Genomic DNA, 22,120 nt, shown 5'->3' with positions numbered 1-22,120 from the left:
TACAGCATCGGCAGTTCTTAATATCTCTGAGCAGTATAGGTATTCCTTCTTTAAGTTCTGAGTGTAAGTTATCACCTGGGTGAAGAAGAGAGAGAATGACGAGAGGGGAGAGGGAAGAGAGAAGAGTGAGCTGAGGAGACCACACAAGAGAAGCCAGACAGATGTGGAAATGTAGAGGACGATGAATGGGACAAATGCGGTTTCAAAGGCAGCAGAATTATCTGAAAAGGAGAAACAGCTCAAATAAAAGCAAAATACTGCAGATGCTACAAATCTCAAATAACAAGGCAGGAACTCAGCAGCTCTGGCAGCATCTGTATGAGTTCTAAAGAAAAGCACTCTGGAGTTTCTCTCTCCACAGATGCTGCTAGACTTGCTGAGTTTCTTCAGTGCTTTCTGGTTTTATTTCAGATTGTTAGCAGTTGACAGGCAGCAAGGGATGGAAGGAGGGAGAGAGGAAAATCCAGTAAGATCAGATTTACACTTGTTACGTTAACAAGAGGCGGAGAGAGGGTGAGAGGAGGGTAGGAGAGGTTCGGAGAACAGAGTAAAGCTCAATTTCTCCATGTGATACCCCAGAATTGCTGGGTAGAGGGGAACCTTTGTCCACAATAAAGCAATCATTGCACTGACTACAGATACTGAAACCAAACAAGCAACTAGCACAAGTCATGAATGGATCAGTTTCAGAGTACCTGTGTTCAATGCTGGTATTTCAGATTCTACAAAGTGCGTGGATAGTAATAACCCATGTGTACAATTAGTGTTGGAGGGAGCCAGACTGCAGTAATATCGCACAATCATTGGTCACATATGACATGATTACTACACACAGTGACAGACGTTAGTGAAAAGACACATCTAATCTGTAGCACACAGAGGGATAGGTCTTGCAATCATATAGCAATATTTATAACCTCAAGCGAGGTGAGGCAATGGCCTAGTGATATTACTGCTAGACTGTTAATCCAGTGACTCAGGTAATGTTCTGGGCACCTGAGTTAGAATCCTAGCATTGTAGAAGATGGAACTTGAATTTAATAAATATCTGGAATTAAGAATCTAACGATGACCGCGAATCCATTGTCAATTGTTGCGAAAAACCCATCTTGTTCACTAATGTCCTTTAGGGAAAGAAACTGCCATCCTTACCTGGCCTGGCCTACATGGACTCCAGTCTCACAGCAATGTGGTTGACTATTAACTGCCCTCTGGGCAATTGGAGATGGGCAGTAAATGCTGCCTAGCTAGCGATACCCACATCCTGTGAATGAATTAAAAAAAAGATATCTCAAAGTGCTTTACAGCTAATGATGTACTTTTGCAATGTGGTTACTTTTGTAAATGTGTAAAATGAGGCAGGCAATTTGCACATAAATTGAAGCGAAGTTTTAATTTACAGACAATGTGAATGTTGTCTCCATATAGTTTTCATTGTGTCAGTCCTGTTAGTTTGAAATTGTGATACCTTAAAAATATTTAACCTGGAGTCCAAAAGACCACAGCTCTGGAGAGACCTGGATTTTGCTGTCCTGGATACACAGTTGGCAAAGAACGGGCCACTGTTGTAATGTCAGAAGGGCAGCTGCCAAATTGTGCACAGCAAGATTCCACAAACAGCAATGCGACCCTGATCCAGATAATCTGTTTTAGGTTTCAGTTCAGGGCTAAATAATCACCCAGAAAATCTGGTAGAATTCCCCTCAATGATGAGTTCATCCAAAAGTCAGCATCTCTTGCAGTCAATGCAATACAACGATATAAACACAAAATCCAGACAAAGAGAGTGCTGCATAGTTGGAGGGGTTGTCTTGCAGCTGGGACATTAAGCCCAGGTTCTGTTTACTCTCTCAAGTGAAACATAGAACATAGAACTGTACAGGACAGGAACAGGCCCTTCGGCCCACGATGCTGTGCTAAACATGATGCCAAATTAAACTAATCCCTTCTGCCAAGCCTTGGTCCATATCCCTCCATTCCCTGCATATTCATGTGCTTATCTAAAAGTCCCTTAAACATCCCTATTACATCTGACTCCACCATCACCCCCAGCAGCACATTCTAGACTCCTACCAATCTCTGTGTAAAAAACTTGCCCCTCACATCTCCTTTGAACATTTCCCCTCTCATTGTAAATGCGTTCTCCCTAGTATTAGACATTTTAACTCCTGGAAAAAGATTCTGACCATCAACCTATCTATGCATCCCATAATTTTATAGACTTTTGTCAAGTCTCCCCTCAGCCTGTGCCACTCCAGAGAAAACAACCTGAGATTTTTTTAGCCTCTCCTTATAGCTCATATCCTCTAATCCAGGCAGCATCCTGGTAAACCTCTTCTGCACCTTCTCCAAAGCCTCCACATCCTCCCTGTAAAGTGACAACCAGAACTGAACATAATACTCTAAATGTGGCCTAACCAAAGTCTTATATAGCTGCAATGTGACGTCCTGACTCTTGTATTCAGTTCCTTGGATTTAAAAATCCCTGGGAAAATCTTGATGAAGAACTTGTGACTTCTTCCCAGTGACCCAGTCAATAAATATCTCTTCATCAACATCATTGACAAACAGGTTATCTGCTCATTATCATATAGCTCTGTGTTAACTGGCTGCTTCATTTTATACACAACTAAAGGAACCACTTTGCAAAAAGTGTTTCAGAAAGTTCTGAGATCATGAACCATGTTAAATACATTTTAATGTTTCTTTACAGCTCCATCTGAAATGGTCAAGGGACAGTGAATGGCTAAAACCACTGGACAGAAATTCACTGTTTGTCCCACAGCCTGATTCCTTCAACATTTCCCTCAGGCAGTCCAATAGAGATAGGGAACTGGTCTTGACCACGAGTGAAGAGTCTTCTATTCTGAACGATACAGAAACATTAAGAATAAATTGCCAATTCAGCACAATCAGAAGGCAAGCAAAGCAAACTTCAAACTAAAAATCTGGACTTACATGTCAGCCTGCGGGGACTGAGAAGTTGAAAGACATTAATTTCACTTTCCCAATCACTGTTCCTGCATCTGTGCTTTATCAGAATGATTTATATTTGGGAAAATCCTCTCTGTGTGCTGGGCTTCAAGAGTCTATGAGATGTAACTTTCTCTTGTTGGAGTTTAGATTGACAAATAAGCAGCAGATTGTGCTGTGCCTGGTCTCTCTGTACTTTGTGTTGCTGCTGGGTTGTGATGTGATAGGGGACTGTGCATTCTTTCAGTCGCCAATCACATATCCAAATCAATCTTGTAACCCGACTCTCACTGCGCTAGCAACCAGAGAAAAACTTACAAAAATCATCAGGGAACTTTTCATGTTGCTCGCAGACTGGCTTTTCTCAGTTTCACTTGAGGATTGGCTGCAACTGTTACGAGGAGAGAGAGAAAGAGAGAAAGAAAGATAAAGAGAGTAAGAAAAAGACAAAAAGAGACAGACAGAGGAGGAGACAGTGAATGCCAGACCAGAGCAGGGACAGAAACTGAGAATCAGTGAGGGACAGTCAGATAGACAGAGAGATAGGGTGTGAGACAGACAGATAGAGGGCAAGTGAAAGAGACGGAGAGACAGAAAGAGACGGTGTCAAGGAGAGAGAGGGAAAGCAGAGATAGAAAGAGAGAGATTATATGTAACAGGAGCTGGGTCAGAAGGGTTTTGACAATCGCCTGGTGGGATCAGCAAAGCTGCTTTCCTGTAAGAGCGTTGTGTTGTCAGGTCTGGGACTGGTTCAGAATCCTGTCTGAAGGTGGTTGGGAAAGGGCTGGAGGTAGAGCAGAGATAGACGCAGCATTCAAACAGAGCTTGCCAGCCCTTGCCCTGGGTTGAGAGAAAGGGAGGCACGGACAGTGGGTACAATGTGGCCGGCAGCTCTTGCTCTGAATTTACTTTGGGTTTCGGTCAGTCTGACTGGTCCCAGCAGCCAATGGCGAGGAGCAGACAGTCCACGTGGGCACTACCACCGTGTCCAACATGGGCAGTGCAGCTACACCTTTGTCCTGCCTTACCCAGGCCATTGCAGAGCCAGCATGCAGCAGCAGGACACCAATGCTCTCCAACGGGATGCCCCACCCAGTGAACCAGAAACCTCCTTCCAGAAACTCCGCCATCTGGAGACAGCCACAGAGAACAACACCCAGTGGCTGCTGAAGGTAGGATCCTTGATGCATTTATTCCTTACACGTGTCCCAGCCATCGCTAACTGCTCTGAGAATGTGCTTACTAGCTCTGTTCTTGGTCCATTACAGTCTGTGGCAGTTTGATATGACCCAAGACACTCAATAGACAGTGAAGAGTTAACCATATTGCTGTCCCTTTATTTAAAAAGGGAAGGCAACAATAATGTATAACTGTAGGCCACCCAACACCTTTTATCAGGAAAATGTTAGCGTCTATTATGAATGATGCAATAGCAGAACATTTAGAAATATATAATTTTATCAAAAAGAGTCACCTATGATGCTGCTTGGCCTGCTGTGTTCATCCAGCTCTACACCTTGTTATCTCATGAAGGGGAAGTACTGTCTGATAAATTTATTTAAATTATTTGAGGAGGTAACAAACCAGATAGATAAAGGGGAGCAGTGGGTGTAGTTTAGATTTTTGGAAGACTTTTGGTAAGCTATTGCACATAAGGCTACTTAATAAGCTAAGAGCACATGGTATTGGGGGCAGTATATTCACATGGATAGATGATTGACTCACTAACAGAGGACAAAGTGTTGGGGTAAGGGGAACATTTTCAAGACAACAACCTGTAACTACTAGAGTGCCTCTGGGATCAGTGCTGGGGCTATGGTTATTTACAACATATATTCATGACTTGGTTGAGGGAAGTGAACGTACTAAAGCTAAGACTGAGGTTGACACAAAATAGGAGGGAAAGCAAGTGGTTTGCATTAATGACTTGAATGTGAATGTAGATGGTATAATTAACAAGTTTCAGATGATACAAAAATTGGTGGTATTGTTGATAGTGAGGACAATGATCTACAGTCAGGTATTAATTAGTTGGTAAATTGGGCAGAGCAATGGCAAATGGAATTTAATCCTGATAAGTGTGAGGTAATGTATTTTGGGAGGTCCAATAAGGGAAGGATATACACAATGAATGGTAGGTCCCTAGGGAGTAATGAGAAACAAAGGGACCTTAGTGTACAGGTCCATAGATCTCTGAAGGTGTCAGCACAGGTAGACAGGGTGGTGAAGAAGGCATATGAGATGCTTACCTTCATTAACCAGGCATAGAATATAGGGGCAAGGAAATCTTGTTACAACTATACAAAACATTAGTAAGGCCGCAGATGGAATACTGTGTACAGTTCTGGTCACCACATTATCAGAAGGATATGATTGCACTAAAGAAGTTGCTGAGGAGATTCACCAGGATGTTGCCTGGGATGAAAAGTCTAGTTATGAGGAGAGACTGGATAGGCCGGGTTTGTTTTCCTTGGAGCAGAGGAGGCTGAGGGGGTTATCTGATTGAGATTTACAAAATTATGAGAGGCATAGACAGAGTAGATTGTGAGAAACTTTTCCCCATGGCAGACATATCTCAGGTCAGAGGGCACGAGTTTGAGTGAGGAGCAAATGGTTTAGAGCAGATCTGAGAAAGAATTTTTTCACCTAGAGGGTAGTAGACATATGGACTGTGCTGCCTGAGAGGGTGGTAGGGGCAGGTACTCCTGCAGTAATTAAGAAACATCTAGATGAGCATTTAAAATGCCAGGGCAGAGTAGGTTATAGACCAAGTGCAGGTAAACGGGACTAGTGTAGTTTGATGTTTGTTGCTCAGCACAGACATGGTGGGCTGAAGGGCCTGTTCATATGCTACATGACTGCATGACTGATTCTAGGATGACACAAAGAGTCTACAGAGGAATGTAGAGGCTAAGCAAGTGTCAAAAACTTGGCAGATTATTTAACTTGGAGAAAGTCTGCTGGAAAGGGTTTAGGAGTCCTCACACATAAATCTCAAAAAAACTAGCATCCAACTTCAATTGGCAATAGGGAAAACGCATGGAACTTTGGCCTTTACTTCAAAGGAAATGGAGTATAAAAATAGAGAAGTTTTGCCAAAATTATACCAGGTAGTAGTCAAACCACAGCAGGAATACTGTGAGCAGTTTGGGCCCATTATCAAAGGAAAGATAGACTGAAATTGGAGGCTGTTCAGAGAAAGTTCACTTGGCTGATCCGAGGCATGGATGGATTTTCTTATGGGGAGAGGTTGAGTAGGTTAAGCCTGTACTCACTGGAGTTTAAAAGAATGAAACATTTAGGGACAGGGTAGATATGGAAAGTTGTTTTTTCCCTTATGGGGGTTTCCAGGACCAGAGATGCATCATCTCAGATTAAGGGGTCACCCATTTAAGGTAGTGATGAGGAGAAATTTCTTCTCAGATGGCAATGAACAAATGGAGCAGGCTTGCTGGACTGAACGGCCTATTTTTGCCAGTATGTCTTATGCTGTTTTGGGTTATGTGAGACCAGAGTCTTATATAAGCCTAAACCAGAGAAGGGTGATGCGCTCCAGTAAGGTACTGAGGGTGTGTTGCACAGTCAGAGAAGCTGTCTTTCAGATCCAATGCTAATCCATGACTTGCCTGCCCTCTCAGGTGGCTGTAAAATGATTCCATGCCAATGAATCTCAGGCAACTATCCCCAGGATTCTGGACGTTACTTATTCCTCAATGATGAGCACTAAAAGCAGATTGTCCATTAGCACGACACTGTCAACGGGAGTTTGTTGAGGGGAATGGATTTAAACCCATGGCTAGTTAGAGTTCCCATTCATTTCCTGGGACAATGTTTACTATTTAATATCACTAGGAAGTTGGGTCACAAAGTCCTTTGGGATTAGGTGAGATAACAAAAGGAGTTTTCCTTCATTATTTCTGTTTCTTTCTTGTCCTTCTGGTTAATTATCCACCTGATCAAATGCCCCTCTGGTCAAATGCCCTCTGATCCAGTGTCCCACTGATTCAATGTCCTACTAATGGCTCCTTTGGGTAAACCTGCTCTTTCTGGTGGTTTAAGTAAGGCTCTGATCCTATGATGGATTCCCTCATATTCAAGATTAGCAGCTTGGGAATTCCCAATACCAGGATTGTCAGTGGCCAGGGAAGATCCCAAAGCCATCTTGTAAAATCTGGTTCACTCATGACCTAAAGCCACAGAAAATCTGCCATCCCTATCTGATCTGGTCCGTACGTGACTCCTGACCCACAGTAGCATTTTAGCTGTTCTCCAAAAGAAAGTAGGCCATGCAGTTCAAGGGCAATTAGGGTTGGGCAACTCATGCTCTCCTAATGACTCCCACAACCCACGATAAAAAAGCAAACAAAATTAATCCTAGCTACGTTGTAAATTATTTCATGGGATGCGGGTATCACTGGCTTGGCCATTATTTATTGCCCGTCCCTAATTACCCTTGAGAATGAGGTGGTGAGCTGCCTTCTGGAAGCATGTGGTGTGCCCTTGGGGAGGGAATTGCAGGATTTTGACTCAGTGACACTGAAGGAACAACGATATATTCCCAAGTCAGGATGGGAAGTGTGGTGTATAATGGAGATGTCAGCTCCAACATGTTACCAGATGAGAGCAGGAAGTCTGGTGGTTTCACCCAGTTAGCTGGTTAAGAAATAACCAGATACTATTGGCAGTGCATCTGGGATTGTCGCTCAAATGGCCAGATACACAGTATTCACTTAAAACTAATCATGTGGGATTATTAAAACATCTCACCAATGCACCTCCAGTTACAGTTCCTTCTCCCTGTGATTGACAGGGGGATATCTGTGCTTGATCACACAGAGAGCTGTTCCTCCTTCACTGATGTCCTGGAAGCAATCCCAAGTATGGGGCACAGCTCACCACCACCACCACCCACACCCCAAACAAGGGACAACAGATGATACAAAGCTAAAATTTACAAGGCTGAGATTGATAGATTTCTGACAGGTAAGGTCATCAATGGAGATAGAGCAAAGATGGCTAAATGGTTCTGTGATAAACCAATGAACTCTGGAAGGGAGGTGACTGGCTGAATGGTCTCCTGTTCTTAGGTTAACAGGCTGTGATATAATTCTTCTGTGTCAAATATTAAGGAAGGCAAGAAAATAACTACTTGGAATAAAAGCTGACACTGTGAAATTGGGCAAAGAAGAGATTTTTGTGTGACTTTGTGAAGGTGACAGGCTCCCACAATAACACAGGAAGTAAGGATGAGCATGAGAATCACAAAATTGTTACAGCACAAAAGGAAGTCATTCAGCACCCCCCGTGCTTGCATTGACTCTTCAAATGAACATCATTACCTAATGACACACCTACATGCCCTTACACATTATTTCTGTTTAAATACTCCTCCAATGTCCTCTTGAATGTTTCGATTGAACCTGCACCCATCACATTTCCAGAAGTGCATTCCAGGCCCTAGCTACTCGCTGTGTGAAAAAGATTTTTCTCACATCACATTTGCTTCTTTTTAAAATTACTTCAAATCTATGCCGTCTCGTTCTTGTTACTTTTACAAGCAGGAACAGTTTTTCTCGAACCCCTCTGTCCAGCCTGCCATTGATTTTGAAGACCCAATTCAATTTCCTCTTAATCTTCTCCGTTCCAAAGAAAATAAAGAACCTCAACTTCTTCAGTCTATGCTCAGAACTGAAGTTCCTCATTCCTGTAAATCTCTTCTGCACTCTATACAATGCATTCACATCTTTCCTACAATGTGACGACTGCAACATTATACAGTCCCCCAGCTGAAGAAAGGGAGGGAGAATGCTTGAGAACCAAAGAATGTGAAATCATTAGAACTAAGAGCAAGAATAGGCCATTCATAGAGTCATTGAGTCATATTGTACTAAAACAGACCCTTCAGTGCATTATGTCCATGCCAACCAAGCTCCTCAAATTAAACTAATCCCCATTTGCCTGTGTTTGGCCCATATCCCTCTAAACCTTTCCTATTGATGTATCTGTCCAAATGTTTTTTGAATGTTACGACTATACCTTCATCTACCCCAGCCACAGTTGATTTTCTACCTCCACTCTCATTTTCCTGCTCTATCCCTATATCCTTTAATTTCCAAAAACAGATACATGATTTGCTCTTCTTCCTATCTTTGCCTTTCATATCCTTATACAGGTCCCCTCTCGACTTTTGCTGCTTGAGGGAAAACAAATCCAGCCTTTTGAATCTTTCCTCACAGCTCAGACCCTCCAGCCCAGGCAACATCCTGGTAAATCTCCTCTGCATCCATTCCAGTATAATCCTATCCTGCACAGAGTACTCCAGTTGTGGTCTAACTAGCATTTTGTACAGTTCCTGGATAGCCTCCCATCTCTTGTAGTCTATGCTTCAGCTAATAAAGGGAAAAGTATCCCTTATGCCTTCTTAACCACCCTATCTACCTGCCTGCTACCTTCAGGGACATGAAGATATGCACATCAAGGTCTCTCTGATCTTTAGTATTTTCCATTACTTTAATGGTCCTATCATTCATCGTGTAATTCCTGCTCTTTTTAGTCCCTTCCACATGCACTAACTCACATTTTTCTGGGTTGAATTCCAGTTACTACTGCTCTGCCCACTTGATCAGTCCATTGATATCCTCCAGCAATTTACAGTTATCCTCTTCATTATTTACCACTGACCAATTTTCATGTCACCTACAAACCTCTTCAACAGTCCCCCTACATTTAAGTACAAATCATTATCATACACCCCACACAGAAACAGCAACAGCAGCAAGTCCTTTGGTACCTCACTGGAACCAGATGTCCAATCACAGAAACATCCCTATTGTCAACGAAGTACAAAGAACAATACAGCACAGGATCAGGCTCTTCAGCCGTCCAAGCCTGTCCTGACACATTTAGCCCTGTCTTCACTTACAGGACCCGTATCCCTCTATTCCCTTCCTATTCATGTGTTTGTCCAGGTGCTTCTTGAATACTGTTATTGTGTCTGCTTCCACCACCTCCTCTGGCAGCGCGTTCCAGGCACTCACCACCCTTTGTGTGAAAAACTTACCTCACACATCTCTTTTAAACTTTCCTCCGCACATTGAACCTGTGTCCCCTAGTAATTGAAGCCTCCACCCTGGGAAAAGCTACATACTTTCCACTCTGTCCATGCCATTCACAATCTTATAAACTTCTATCAGGTCGTGTTCCAGTGAAAACTTAATCTATCCAACGTTTCTTCATAGCTAAAACCCCCGACACTAGGTAACATCCCAAAGCATCCACATCCTTCTGGTAGTGTGGTGACCAGAACTGTATGCAACAACCCTCTACTTCCTGTGTCTCAGCCAGTTTTGGTCCCAACCTGTCATTTTGCCTTGGATCAGATGGGCTCTTACTTTTTTGAGCAGTCTGCCATGAGAGGGACATCAACAGACTTCTTGGAGGTTATGTAGATCGCATCAAATGCATTACCCTCATCATCACTCCTGGTCAACTCCTCAAAACGTTCAATCAAATTTGCCAAACACGACCTTCACTTAATAAATCCATGCTGACTATCCCTGATTAGTCTGTGTTTCTCCAAGTGCACATGTGTTCTGTCCCTCAGAATTCTTTCTAAGAATTTCCCCACTAGAGGCTAGACTGACTGGCCTGTAATTTCCTGGTCCATCCCTTCCTCCCTTTTTTAATAATGCTGGAGTTTTTAAATGCTTTTAGAAAGCACTGTGCAACATTCTACTTGCAATCTTTCTGCATTTTATTTTTAAATGCATTAAATTTTCCTGTTGTAATTCATATTTTGACACAAATGATGTTCCACAATATAGAACCTGGAAATGGGTAAAGTTGCATAACTGTGCCAGAGACAATTGTTCCTGTGTGAGATTAAAATATTTCATTCACACCCAGCCGAGAGCATTAAAATACATTGTCTTACCCAAGGCTCTAATGACTTGGGATGGCATGGTAGCTCAGTGGTTAGCACTACTACCTCGTAGTACCAGGGACCCAGGTTCAATTCTAGCCTTGGGTATCTGTCTGGCCATCACACATTCTCCCCATGCCTGTGTGGGTTTCCTCCCACAGACCAAAGATAGGCAGGTAGGTGGATTGGCCATGGGAAATGTGGTGTTATAGGGTTAGGGTAAGGGATTGTGTCTGGGCGGGATGCTCTTTGGAGAGTCAGTACAGGTTGAATGGCCTCTTCCTGTGCTGTGGGGATTTTATGACTATGATCTGAAATATTCCAGACATTAAAGCATTTTGCTCAAATAAGTGCAAGTGTGGAATGCACGTGTGTACTCCATGACCTCATCTCCTAAACAGAGACATTACATAGACTGGATCTAGACCATGCTGTAGCTGCTGAATCACAGAGTGCTGGAATAATGATGTACAACCTCTACCATAATGTTAGCCCAAAAACCTATGAGCATGGGGAATGTAAAGTTTGTACATAATAGGTAATTATAATACATGTTTGTTGGAGTCTTCAATACCATTAGATCCACACACAGCTTTTTTTACATTACAGGGGATAGCAAGCATGATCATTTCAGGTAAAATGCTGTGCTGGAGGACATGCACTCACCACTTACCTCTTTGGCTGAGTAATTGGTCTCGTGTTCTCCATCCCTACGTCACCTGGTATCAAGTTGCGTTTGTCAAATTCCTTATTCCTGAGAAGGAGTTGCTTGTTTTCCACTATTTGGCTTGTTATACTTACGATTCCAAATCAGAGGCTTGTACATTTAAATCCTAAACTGAACTGACTCTTCAGTGGACTACTCGGAGTATTGCCCTATCCTATCAGATTAAGTGTTAACCCTTTTAGATGGAAGCAAAAGAGATCCCATGGCACTATATCATGGAACAGCAGGAGAGCTCTCTCCAGTGTTCCTGACCAATATTTATTACTCAAAGAATGTCATGAAAACTGTTTCCAAAATAAAACACTGAAGATGTTGAACTCAAATAAAAACATAAAACATTGCAAAGACTGGTCAGGCCAGGCAGCTTCTGTGGAAAGAGATATAAAGCTAACTTTTCAGGTCCCATACATAGGAACTTTCATTACTAAGGCTGTCTGTAGGAGTTTGCTGCCACACTTCTTGTATTACAGCAGTGACTAAATTTCAAAAAGTGCTTCATTGGCTTTGGAGTGTTTTGCAATGGTCCTGATGATGAGAAAGTTTCTGTGGTAAAACAAATCTTTCTTTTTTGTCTAAATAGTAATACTCATAAGAAGTTTCATATTGGACTTGAAACCTTAACCCTCTGCTCCTTTCTCCACATTCGCTGCCAGAAGTGCCGAGTTTCTCCAGTGATTTCTGTTTGTGTTTCATACCATGAGTGAGCATGGCAACAAATTCGCAGCCAGAGAGCTATTTTAGATTTTCATTTGTAGTAGTTAATTTTCCAGTCCATTAATAGAATGCCTCCAAGGATGAATGGTGTGCGTTAGCTTGAGGAAATGGAGAAACTGGGGTTGTTCTCCTTCCGATGAAAAAGGTGAAAGGGAGACGTAATATCATTCAAAACTTTTAAATATTTTTGAGGCTAATTCGGGAGAAACTGTTTTCAGTGGCAGATTCAAAGGAGATATTGGTGAAACAGATAAAACTTGACAGAGCTGGACAGACTGGCTGTTTCCCCTGATGCCAAGGGTCTAAGGCTCATAGTCTCGGTACAGGCCATTTAGGACTGAGATGGAGCGGACACCTTCTGAATCATTGGCAGAAATGTTACCCATTGGTCTACATTTTATCCTAAAAACTTTTGTTTCTACCTTTCTAAGGAGTTGTGATTGGAGTACGAAGATTTAATATCTTTGGCAAAAGAAGCAAAAGTGACGTGAAGAGGTTTTTGATTTAGTTTTGTGATCTGGAATGCTGGTCCTGAAATTGTGGTGGAAGCAGATTGAGTAATAACTTCCAGAAGGGAAGTAGACAAATATTTGGAAAGAAAACAAAATCTGGGGCTACAAAGAGAGAGAATAGGAGAGTGGGATTTATTGGATAATGGCTTTCAGATAATAGCACGGAGGCAGGGGGCTGAATGGCCTCTTCTTGTTTAGTATTGTTCTATGATTCCCTAACATAAATCAGCTGCAGAAAAGGTTGGAAAGATTCCAATACAAACACCAGAAAATAATTCAAATTCATCCTATTCATTTTATTCCCCCAAAATTCACACAAAACCCCTATACATAGGGGAAAAATGGAGAAAACGTACTGAAATATTCTCATCGGTGTTTCACTCAAAACTGGCTGCCTTTGCCCAAAACATACAAATGCGTTCGGAGCAATAACCTGAATTGCGAATACAAACATTTAATGCTTTTTTGACTTGTTGCCAATTTCAGCTAGTGCCTGTTTAAAATGTGGATTTTATTTTAAAGTCTGGTGATGGGAATTTCAATCCAATGGTTCAGTGAAATGGCAGTGAAAAGGGCTCTCACCCAGCCATCAGTCAAATGTTAATTCTCTCAACTTGTCCTTTCGAAAGGAGTTCTGTTCCTTTTGAAAGGTCCATACTCTCGGGAAGATATTTCTGCCCTCGTTTGTACTTAATGCTCCTCGCTGTTTCCTCAGCTCCTGCGCTATGTCAGATCGAGCTGCTTCAGAGGTGAAACCTAGAGACTGCAAATCAGTTTGATCAGTGAGGAGACAGGCTCCAGCCCAGGCTGTTCAAACTCTACAGACTAAATAGAAGCAGGGTTATTTCCTGATGCTGCCATTACCAGTGAGTCTGCTAAGCTCACGCTGCAGCGTAGTGTGACACAGAATGATTTCAGCTCTCCTGGTATTTTCAGGATAATTTGTAAGGATATTAGACGTAGGAGCTGAAGGAGACCATTCAGCCCTTTAGGTCTGTTCTACCATTCAATAAGACCATGTCTGACCTTCAAACTGAACTTCAACTGACTGCTTCATCTCCACATTCCTTGATTCCTAAAATAAAGTTCTATTTATCTCAGCTGCGAACAAACCCACTGACTCAGAAATATAAGGGCTACATTTTTTTATTTGAAAGATAACAGAAAAATTTGCTGTGTTGCAAATAATCAACTTTTTTTTTGCAATTTGAAGCAAATATGTGGTGTTCACTCAGGATTCGAAGGGACTTGGCAGGGCGAACGCCAAGAGGATGTTTCCCTCATGAGAGAGTCCAGGACCAGAAGGCATAGTCTCAGAATAAAAGGGCTCCAATTTAAGACTGAAATGAGAAGGAATTTCTTCTCTCAGAGGGTTAAGAGTCTTTGGAACTCCTTTCCACAGAGAGATGGGTGGGCAAGATCCTTATGTGTATTTAAGGTTGAGATAGATAGATTCTTGATCAATCAGGGGAGATCAATGTTTGTGGGGAAAGGGCAGGAAAGTAGGCATGAGGAATATTTATGATCCTAATGAATGGTGAAGCATGTTTGAGGGCCTACTCCTGTTCTTATTGCGTATGGTCTTATGGTCTTTTGGTGTTATACAGGGGTAAGTAACTTTAGGAGAAATTGATATTTTTGTGACACTAGCGTGCACCAGGTACCTTTAGGCTGAGAAACACAAAACTGCCCAGCAAAAGCCTTTTGGATTGGTTTTAAGTTGCAGTTTGTTACAGAACTGAGAAGGGAGCATTTATACTGAGATCTCTAAAATCCTGCACAACAAGCCAGATCTCCCTCCTTCCCCATCTGCAAGTTGAAGAAAACAATTTCTAGAAGAATCTGAAAAGAATAACTTCTAACTCAAACAAAAAATCTAGGTCCGACTGACAAGCTGCCAAATTGAGGGGTGCTCACAGTCGATATTGTTGTCAAAAACCAAGGAAAAATTGTGAGAAAGTCACCTCATTGCATCCTTGTGGTTTGAACTCTTTATCAATAGAATTTCTTCATTTCATTTATATTTCCATTCATGATATTTCTGCAGAACTGTCTGTCTTGCATGTCCTATTAATGAATTAATGTGTGCATGTTTGGATTTACAGGGGTTATAATTTAAGTTTGCATATCAGTAATTCATTATCCATTTTGCCACATGTTAGAGGATAAGTTTGTTTATAATAAATAAGTTATGGTTTTCTTGCGAATTGATTCAACCTGGTATGAGTTTCTATTTTTTTGAGATTGTGGCCACAGTCAGGCATTAACAGTGCTGGAGATTAAATTGGTCATTCTCACTATTAGTGATATCTTGTGGAATAGGAGGGCTTGATTTCCCAGCTGCCTTTTCCCATCAGTGCCATGTCAGCATCCGTAACTTTCTGAGGCAGAGCATTCCAATGATTTGCAATCCTCAGAAGACACTTCTCTTCATTTCACTCTGAAATAGCTGTCCACTTATCCTAAGAGTGAACCCCATATTGTCCACATCCACCCAGCATTAGTCAAAACTCTTCTGAATTTTATACATTTCAATTAGATTACAACTCATTTTTCTACACCCCAGGGAATATTGAGTGTGTACACTCTATCACCTGTCATTAGGCAATTCCCTACTCCCAATACCTTTGAGATACTTCCTTGAAGGTAAGTATGTCCTTTGTTAGAAAATCAAGATCAAAACTGTATTCAGCAGTCCAGGTCTCACTCATGATCTGTATAATTATAGCAAGGCATCATTACTCTTCCACCCAATCTCTGTGTAAAGCTAACATAACAGTACCCTTATCCATCTGGAGAATCAGCAGTTATAACAATAGGTTAATGACCAGATAATCTGTTCCATTAGCAATGTTGGTTAAGGGATAATAATTGACCCGGAACACTAGGGGTCAACTGACCTGCTCTTTCTTCAAAATAATAAGATAGGATCTTTTTCATTTACCAAACTAGGCAACCCGGACCTTAGTTTAACATCTCATTTAAAAGATCAACCCACCAACAATGTAGCACTCTCCCACTACTGCACTGGAAACATTAACCCGGACATGCTGTTCAAGACCCTGGAGTGGACGTTAAACACATGTCCATTTTAATCACAGGCAAAAGTGCTCTTCATAACTGAGCATTTTCAGATAGTGTTTAAGATGAGACTGAGAGAGGGGAAGGTGATATTTACTCTGGACTTTCACTGACCATGTGTTCCTGCTGTAAAAGGTTATTACACCAACAGTGATAATGCCTTTAGCGTTGTGGTTTCAAACAGGCTGGACTCTCCAACAACTCCTGTAATCTCTTGGGAGAAGCAAATAAAACACGGATAATTAAAGTTGATAGAAAAGGATGTCAGGCAAAGTGTAAAATCAGATGTTGATTGACTATCATAGAATCACAGAGTCATAAGGCATGGAAGAAGACCCTTCATTCCAACTCGTCCATGTCAACCAGAAATCCCAACCTGACCTAATCCCATTTGCCAGCACTTGACCCACTAAACCCTTCCTATTCATGTACCCATCCAGGTGCCTTTTAAATGTTGTGCCTTTACCACCTCCTGTGGCAGCTCGTTCCATACATGCACTGCCCTCTGTGTGAAAAAGTTACCCCTCTGGTCCTTTTTAAATCTTTCCCTTCTCACCTTAAATCTATGCCCTCTAGTTTTCGATTTCCCTATCCTGGGGAAAAGACTTTGGCTATTCACCCTATCTGTGTCCCTCATGATTTTATAAACTTCTATAAGGTCACCCAAGAAGAAATAGCTCCAGCCTATTGAGCCTCTCCCTATAACTCAAATCTTTCTGTCCCAGCAACATCCTTGTAAATCTTTTCTGCACTCTCTCAAGTTTAACAACATTTTTATGTAGAAGAATGACCAGAATTGTATACAGTATTCTAAAATTGGTCTCACCAATCATCCAATTTGTGTTACTGCCCATTAGAACATAGAACTTAGAACAGTACAACACAGTACAGGCCCTTCGGCCCACGATGTTGTGCCGAACTATTACCCTAAACCTAAGGTCTATCTAACCTCCACCCCTACCTTATACTATCATCCATATGTCTATCTAATAGCCGCTTAAATGACCCTAATGAGGCCGACTCCACTACCCTCCCCGGCAATGCATTCCATGCCCCTACCATTCTCTGAGTAAAGAACCTACGTCTGACGTCTCCCCTATATCTACCTCCACTCACTTTAAAACTATGCCCCCTCAAAATAGCTACCTCCACCCTAGGAAAAAGTCTCTGCTTTCCACTCTATCTATACCTCTGATCATTTTGTACACCTGTTGTACACATTGCGTTAGAGCAATACCAGAATCTCAGTCAAGTGTTAAGGATATGGACAAGAAGCAATGGATACACTGGGTAATTGTTGTAAAGTTCGGAGATTTATTGATTGTGACGGGGAGAGCAAAAGCAGAGAGGCTCTGCTGTAACAGTATAAAACACTGGTTAGGCTACAACTAGAGTATAGTCACTACATCACATGCAGGATGTGATTAGCTAAGCAAATGAAGACATTTGCATGGGTGTCACCAGGAATATGTTAGAAACAATGTATAATTTTAGGTTTCATTTATATTTTACATTTTGTGCATTAAGAACTGAGGGAAACATTGTTTTTGTTTCATATTTTGAGTTGGTTTGGGGAGCTTGGTAGCAAGAAGTCTGGAGTTTTTTTGGTTGCATGCATTTTAATGGTGTTTTACAATCGCTGCAGTGAAAAGATGGGGATTTGTCATTTAAGATATTAACCTGGAAGAAAAGGAAAAATGTGCTGGTGCCTAACAACAGGGGCTGGCAATGAACAGAGACACAGAATAACACAAAGGGAGCAGTCAATTTGGATATGCCAGAGAGTGGAAACAAGAGTGTCAAACTCTTTAGTAAAGAATCCTGCAAAATAGCAAGAAAGTCACCTTAGGGAACATGTGCTTGCTCTACAGTTGAAGTAATAGCGAGTTTAGTCTGCAGTATGTTTAAGGTGTATCTCAGGGAGAGATACCAGCTGAAGAAAAGCATCTAGTCAATGAGCAGAAATTCATCAGAAGGAAACCAGTTACAGCTGTAGCAGCCTGAGTCTTGGTATGTAGGTGATGGTAAATCTTTGCTGGGGTTTTAGTGATTGTAAAGGTTTGACTAGGACAAAAGCAATATTATGTTATTGAATATTGATAACAGGAATAGTGTGAATTTGAATTGTTTCCTGGCATTTGTATTGGAATCATTCCAAATAATTTATTCAATCTAAGATTTTTCATGCTTGTTCCTGTTTGGTAAACATTTTGTTTTTGTGTTAAAATTACATTCACAGACTCTCATGAATACATTCAGTAACTGACTCCCACAGTTTGTAACAAAAATAAAGTCAGAGTCTACCAAGCCAGGCTTCACTCAGAGAGTGACTTTGTCCAGCATCAGCTGAGATCAGACTAAATGAAGTTAGCTCTGAGGAAAGATTGGATAAGCTGAGGTATTCCCTCTGGAAAAAAAGGGAGATTTAATTAAATCAAATTATGGATCTGGAAATGGTGGATAGAAAGTATCTATTCCTTTAGCAGAGGCGTCACTGACCAAAAGGTCATAGATGTAAACTAACTGGTGGAAGGATGAGGGAGCAGATAAGTAGTTTTCTTCAGCCACAGGGTGGAGGGTCTGGAATCACTGCCTCCAAAAACTGCTAAAAGAGGCAGAATGCCGCATCGCATTAAATATGCGCTTGAGGTATTGTAACCTATACGGCTACAGATGAAGAGCTAGAAAGTGGGATTAGGAAAGATTACTCTTTATCAACCAACAGGGCTGAATGGCCTCATTCTGTGTTTTCTACCCATTCCCAAGATGAAAGGAGCCAGTCAGCCTGAGACCGAAAGCAACAAAATGAATGAGACTCAAGACCAGTGGCAAGTGTGGATAGTGTAAAGACAACATGGATAGTATAGACATAACTACAAGCAATGTCGAAATGAGAGGTGTTTATAAGTTTAGTACATAACACATCACCGTGAGCCACAATGAAGACGATCCATGGGTTGTCTTCCAACGGGACCGGCTCACTGGAGCTTAGTGAGAGGAACAGCCTTTAACAAACACCCCTTGTTTACAGCCATTGGTTGTGCAATGTTGGCTCAGGGTCATTGTCAAGGGCCATTCTAGAAAACTGGGAATCCCATTCTGTTTATCCACTGCACTGCTGGCCCTTAAATCAAGGGTCTGACTGTTCATTTCAACACTTGGCTGTGTTTGTGTGAACGCTTTTGAAATATATTGTACTTCCCACAGCTGGATGCAAAATCTCTTTCCACGTTCTCGATGGTTAAGTGGCTCATTACCTACTTGAGAAGCTAATTACTAAACTTGAGTAGATGGTGGACTTGTGGTTCTGGGAATAAATCCATGGTTCCAGAGTTCAAAATCCTACAACTGAGAGATAGAAGTGAGAACAATCAGAGAATATATCAGATGGTGCCACAACTGGGGGATGGAAGCTGCTGTATAAATATTTGGAAGTCTGTAATGAACTTCATGTTCCAGTAGATTGGATATGATTGGGTGATTACCTCTTTCAACCATATGGCAGAGATTGATTTTAAAGGCATAACTCCCTCTATGAAACTATTCTGCACTCACTGCATTTTGCTGGAGAAGTAACACTGCTATACTTGGGAGAGTTTTCTGTGGCTTCATTCATTAAATTTTTTGCTCTCATGGACACTCTGGTTAAATCGATTCTCTGCTTCATAATGTTGTCTGGTAGTTCAGTATAAAACAGAAGGAACAAACTTAGAGTCATAGAGTTGTACAGCACGGAAACAGACCCTTCGCTCCAACTCGTCCATGCCGACCAGTTATCCTAAATTAATATATCCCTCTAAACACTTCCTATTCATATATCCATGCAGATGCCTTTTAAATGTTGTAATTGTACCAGCCTCCACCACTTTGTCTGGCAGCTCATTCCATACATGCACCACCTCCTGTGTGAAAAAGTTGTCCCTTAGGTCCCTGTTAAATCTTTTCCCTCTCACCTTAAACCTATGCTGTCTGGTTTAGGACTCCCCTAAGCTGGGAAAAAGACCTTGGCTATTCATCTTATCCATGCCCCTCATGATTTTACAAACCTCTATAAGGTCACCCCTTAGCCTCCGACACCCCAGGGAAAATAGCCCCAGTCTGTTCAGCCTCTCCCTATAGCTCAAACCCTCCAACCCTGGCAATATCCTTGTAAATCTTTTCTGAATCCTTTCAAGTTTCACAACATCTTTCCTATAGCAGAGAGATGAGGATTGCATGCAGAACTGAACATGTGCACACACTGTGCCTGTTTCAATGTAATAAAATAGGTGGCAGCCACTCTCTGGTTCATTTCTCAGGGTAATGCCTTGACCAATCAAAGTCCACCTAGCTTCTATAAATGAGCTTGGCAGTTAACTGTCGGTCATTATCCAGTTGGTGCATTCTCCATGGCAATGACTACACCAATCAGAATCTACTTAATAACCAATCAGCATCCTCCACTCACACAGTGTACATGTTGTTTTCCCTTTTGTTTTTTTTTGTGTGAATTCTCCTGATGAGTGAAAGGCAAACACATTGACAAAATGTGTCTTTTCCTTCAGCAATATTCCATTTCCTGTGTAATTAAATGTTGTTCACTAGAACAAATGTGGTTCCTAGAACTGTTCACCACTGGGTGTATCCCTACCTCAAATCTCACAGAGATCTACAGCACAGGAAAAGGCCCTTCAGTCCGTCACGTCTGTACTCATCTAAAACAGCCACTTAACTGTTTTAATCCCATTTTCCAGCTGTTGGCCCATTGCCTTGTATACCTTTGCATCATAACTGCATATCTAACTGCTTCTTCAATGTTGTGAGGGCTTTTGTCTTTTCCACCCTGACAGGCAGTGAATTCCAGATTCCCACCACCCTCTGGATGAAAAGTTTCTCCTATAAACCTCCTGTCCCTTCCCTTAAATCTATGTCCCAGTCATTGATCCCTTTCCAAAGGGGAAAGCTTTCTTCCTGTCTATCCTACTTATGTCCCTCTTATTTTTATACATCTCAGTCATGTCTCCTTTCAATCTCCTCTGCTCAGTCTGTCCAATCTCTCTTCATAACTGAAACATTCAGGCAACATTCAAGTAAATCTCCTCTGCACCCACTCCAGTGCTATCACATCCTCTTCCTGTAATGTGGATTCTAGAACTGCACATCTCTATCATTGATAGATCAATGTGACTACTCAATAGCTCTATCATTGTACCATGTAACTACCAGAATGATGCAACATGAACTTGATAAAAAGCATGATATGTTTGTTGGAGAAGGGCACCTGTTTATCATCAAAAACAAACACAGAAGTAGCTGTAAATCAGGAACAAAATCAAAGTTGCTGGAAAAACTCAGTAGATCTGGCAGCATCTGTGGGGAAAGAAACAGAGTTAACATTTCGAGCCTGGTATGACTCTGTTGTTCATACTTGTTCTGTTCTACATCCACAAGCAATAATGTTGACTCTTAATATTCACAGAGAAGAACAATAAATAAGTGTTGCCCACAGCCCAAGAATAAAGAAACAAAAGGAAGTGCTCCAATGTTACAATCACAGTTAATGGCAGATTTTAAAACCAGTACTGAAAACATATTCCCTCCTGGATCAGAAATATCAATACCTGCCATTTGCCTGTTCTTAGGAACATGGGAACGCAAGTAGGTATGGGCCAGAAAATATGACAAAGTTAACCACAAGTTATGTCTTCTGTGGTGAGCGAGTGTTCAGAAACAGGGCTAAGTGAGAGTATGAGATGGAGCTGTACAATATCATTTACTTCTGATGAGTTGCAGTTAGTCATAAGTGAGCTAAGGTTCAGTTGGTAGACACCTAATTCCAGGTCCCAGGGCTTGAATCAAAATCAAAACAGATTATTTGTTCATTATAATAATGTTGTTTGGGGGAATTTGCTGTGTGCAAATTAGCTTCTGTGTTTCCTACATTACAGAAGTGACTGCTATTTAAAACTTACTATTTGGCCTCAGAACACTTTGAGACATCCAGTGGTCATGCAAAAGCCGAGATAAATCCAAAACTTATTCTTTCTTTCCTTCTGTGAAAGTAGTTTTGTTATTCAGGAACAAAAACAAAGTTGCTGGAAAAGCTCAGCAGGTCTGGCAGCATCTGTGAAGGAAAACACAGAGCCAATGTTTTGGGTCCAGTTCTGAGGAAGGGTCACCAGACTCGAAACGTTAGCTCTGTCTTTTCCTTCA

At 41.6% G+C, this 22,120-nt stretch overlaps 1 protein-coding gene across 1 annotated transcript in view; it reads left to right on the top strand.

Moving 5' to 3' along the window:
• Positions 1-3,261: 3,261 nt before the first annotated feature.
• The window catches only part of LOC109913136 (angiopoietin-1-like), a 109,554-nt gene continuing 90,695 nt past the window's right edge, over positions 3,262-22,120 (top strand). The window contains exon 1 of the mRNA XM_048608517.1: positions 3,262-4,145. Within this exon, the coding sequence (XP_048464474.1) occupies positions 3,852-4,145 (294 nt within the window). The 5' untranslated portion in view covers positions 3,262-3,851. The remainder of the gene's footprint in view (positions 4,146-22,120) is intronic.

The sequence above is a fragment of the Rhincodon typus genome, chromosome 19, assembly GCF_021869965.1.
Source record: "Rhincodon typus isolate 14 chromosome 19, sRhiTyp1.1, whole genome shotgun sequence".
Lineage (NCBI taxonomy): Eukaryota > Metazoa > Chordata > Chondrichthyes > Orectolobiformes > Rhincodontidae > Rhincodon > Rhincodon typus.
Note: the sequence above shows the minus strand (reverse complement) of the source record. Positions and strands in the feature narration are given on the sequence as shown.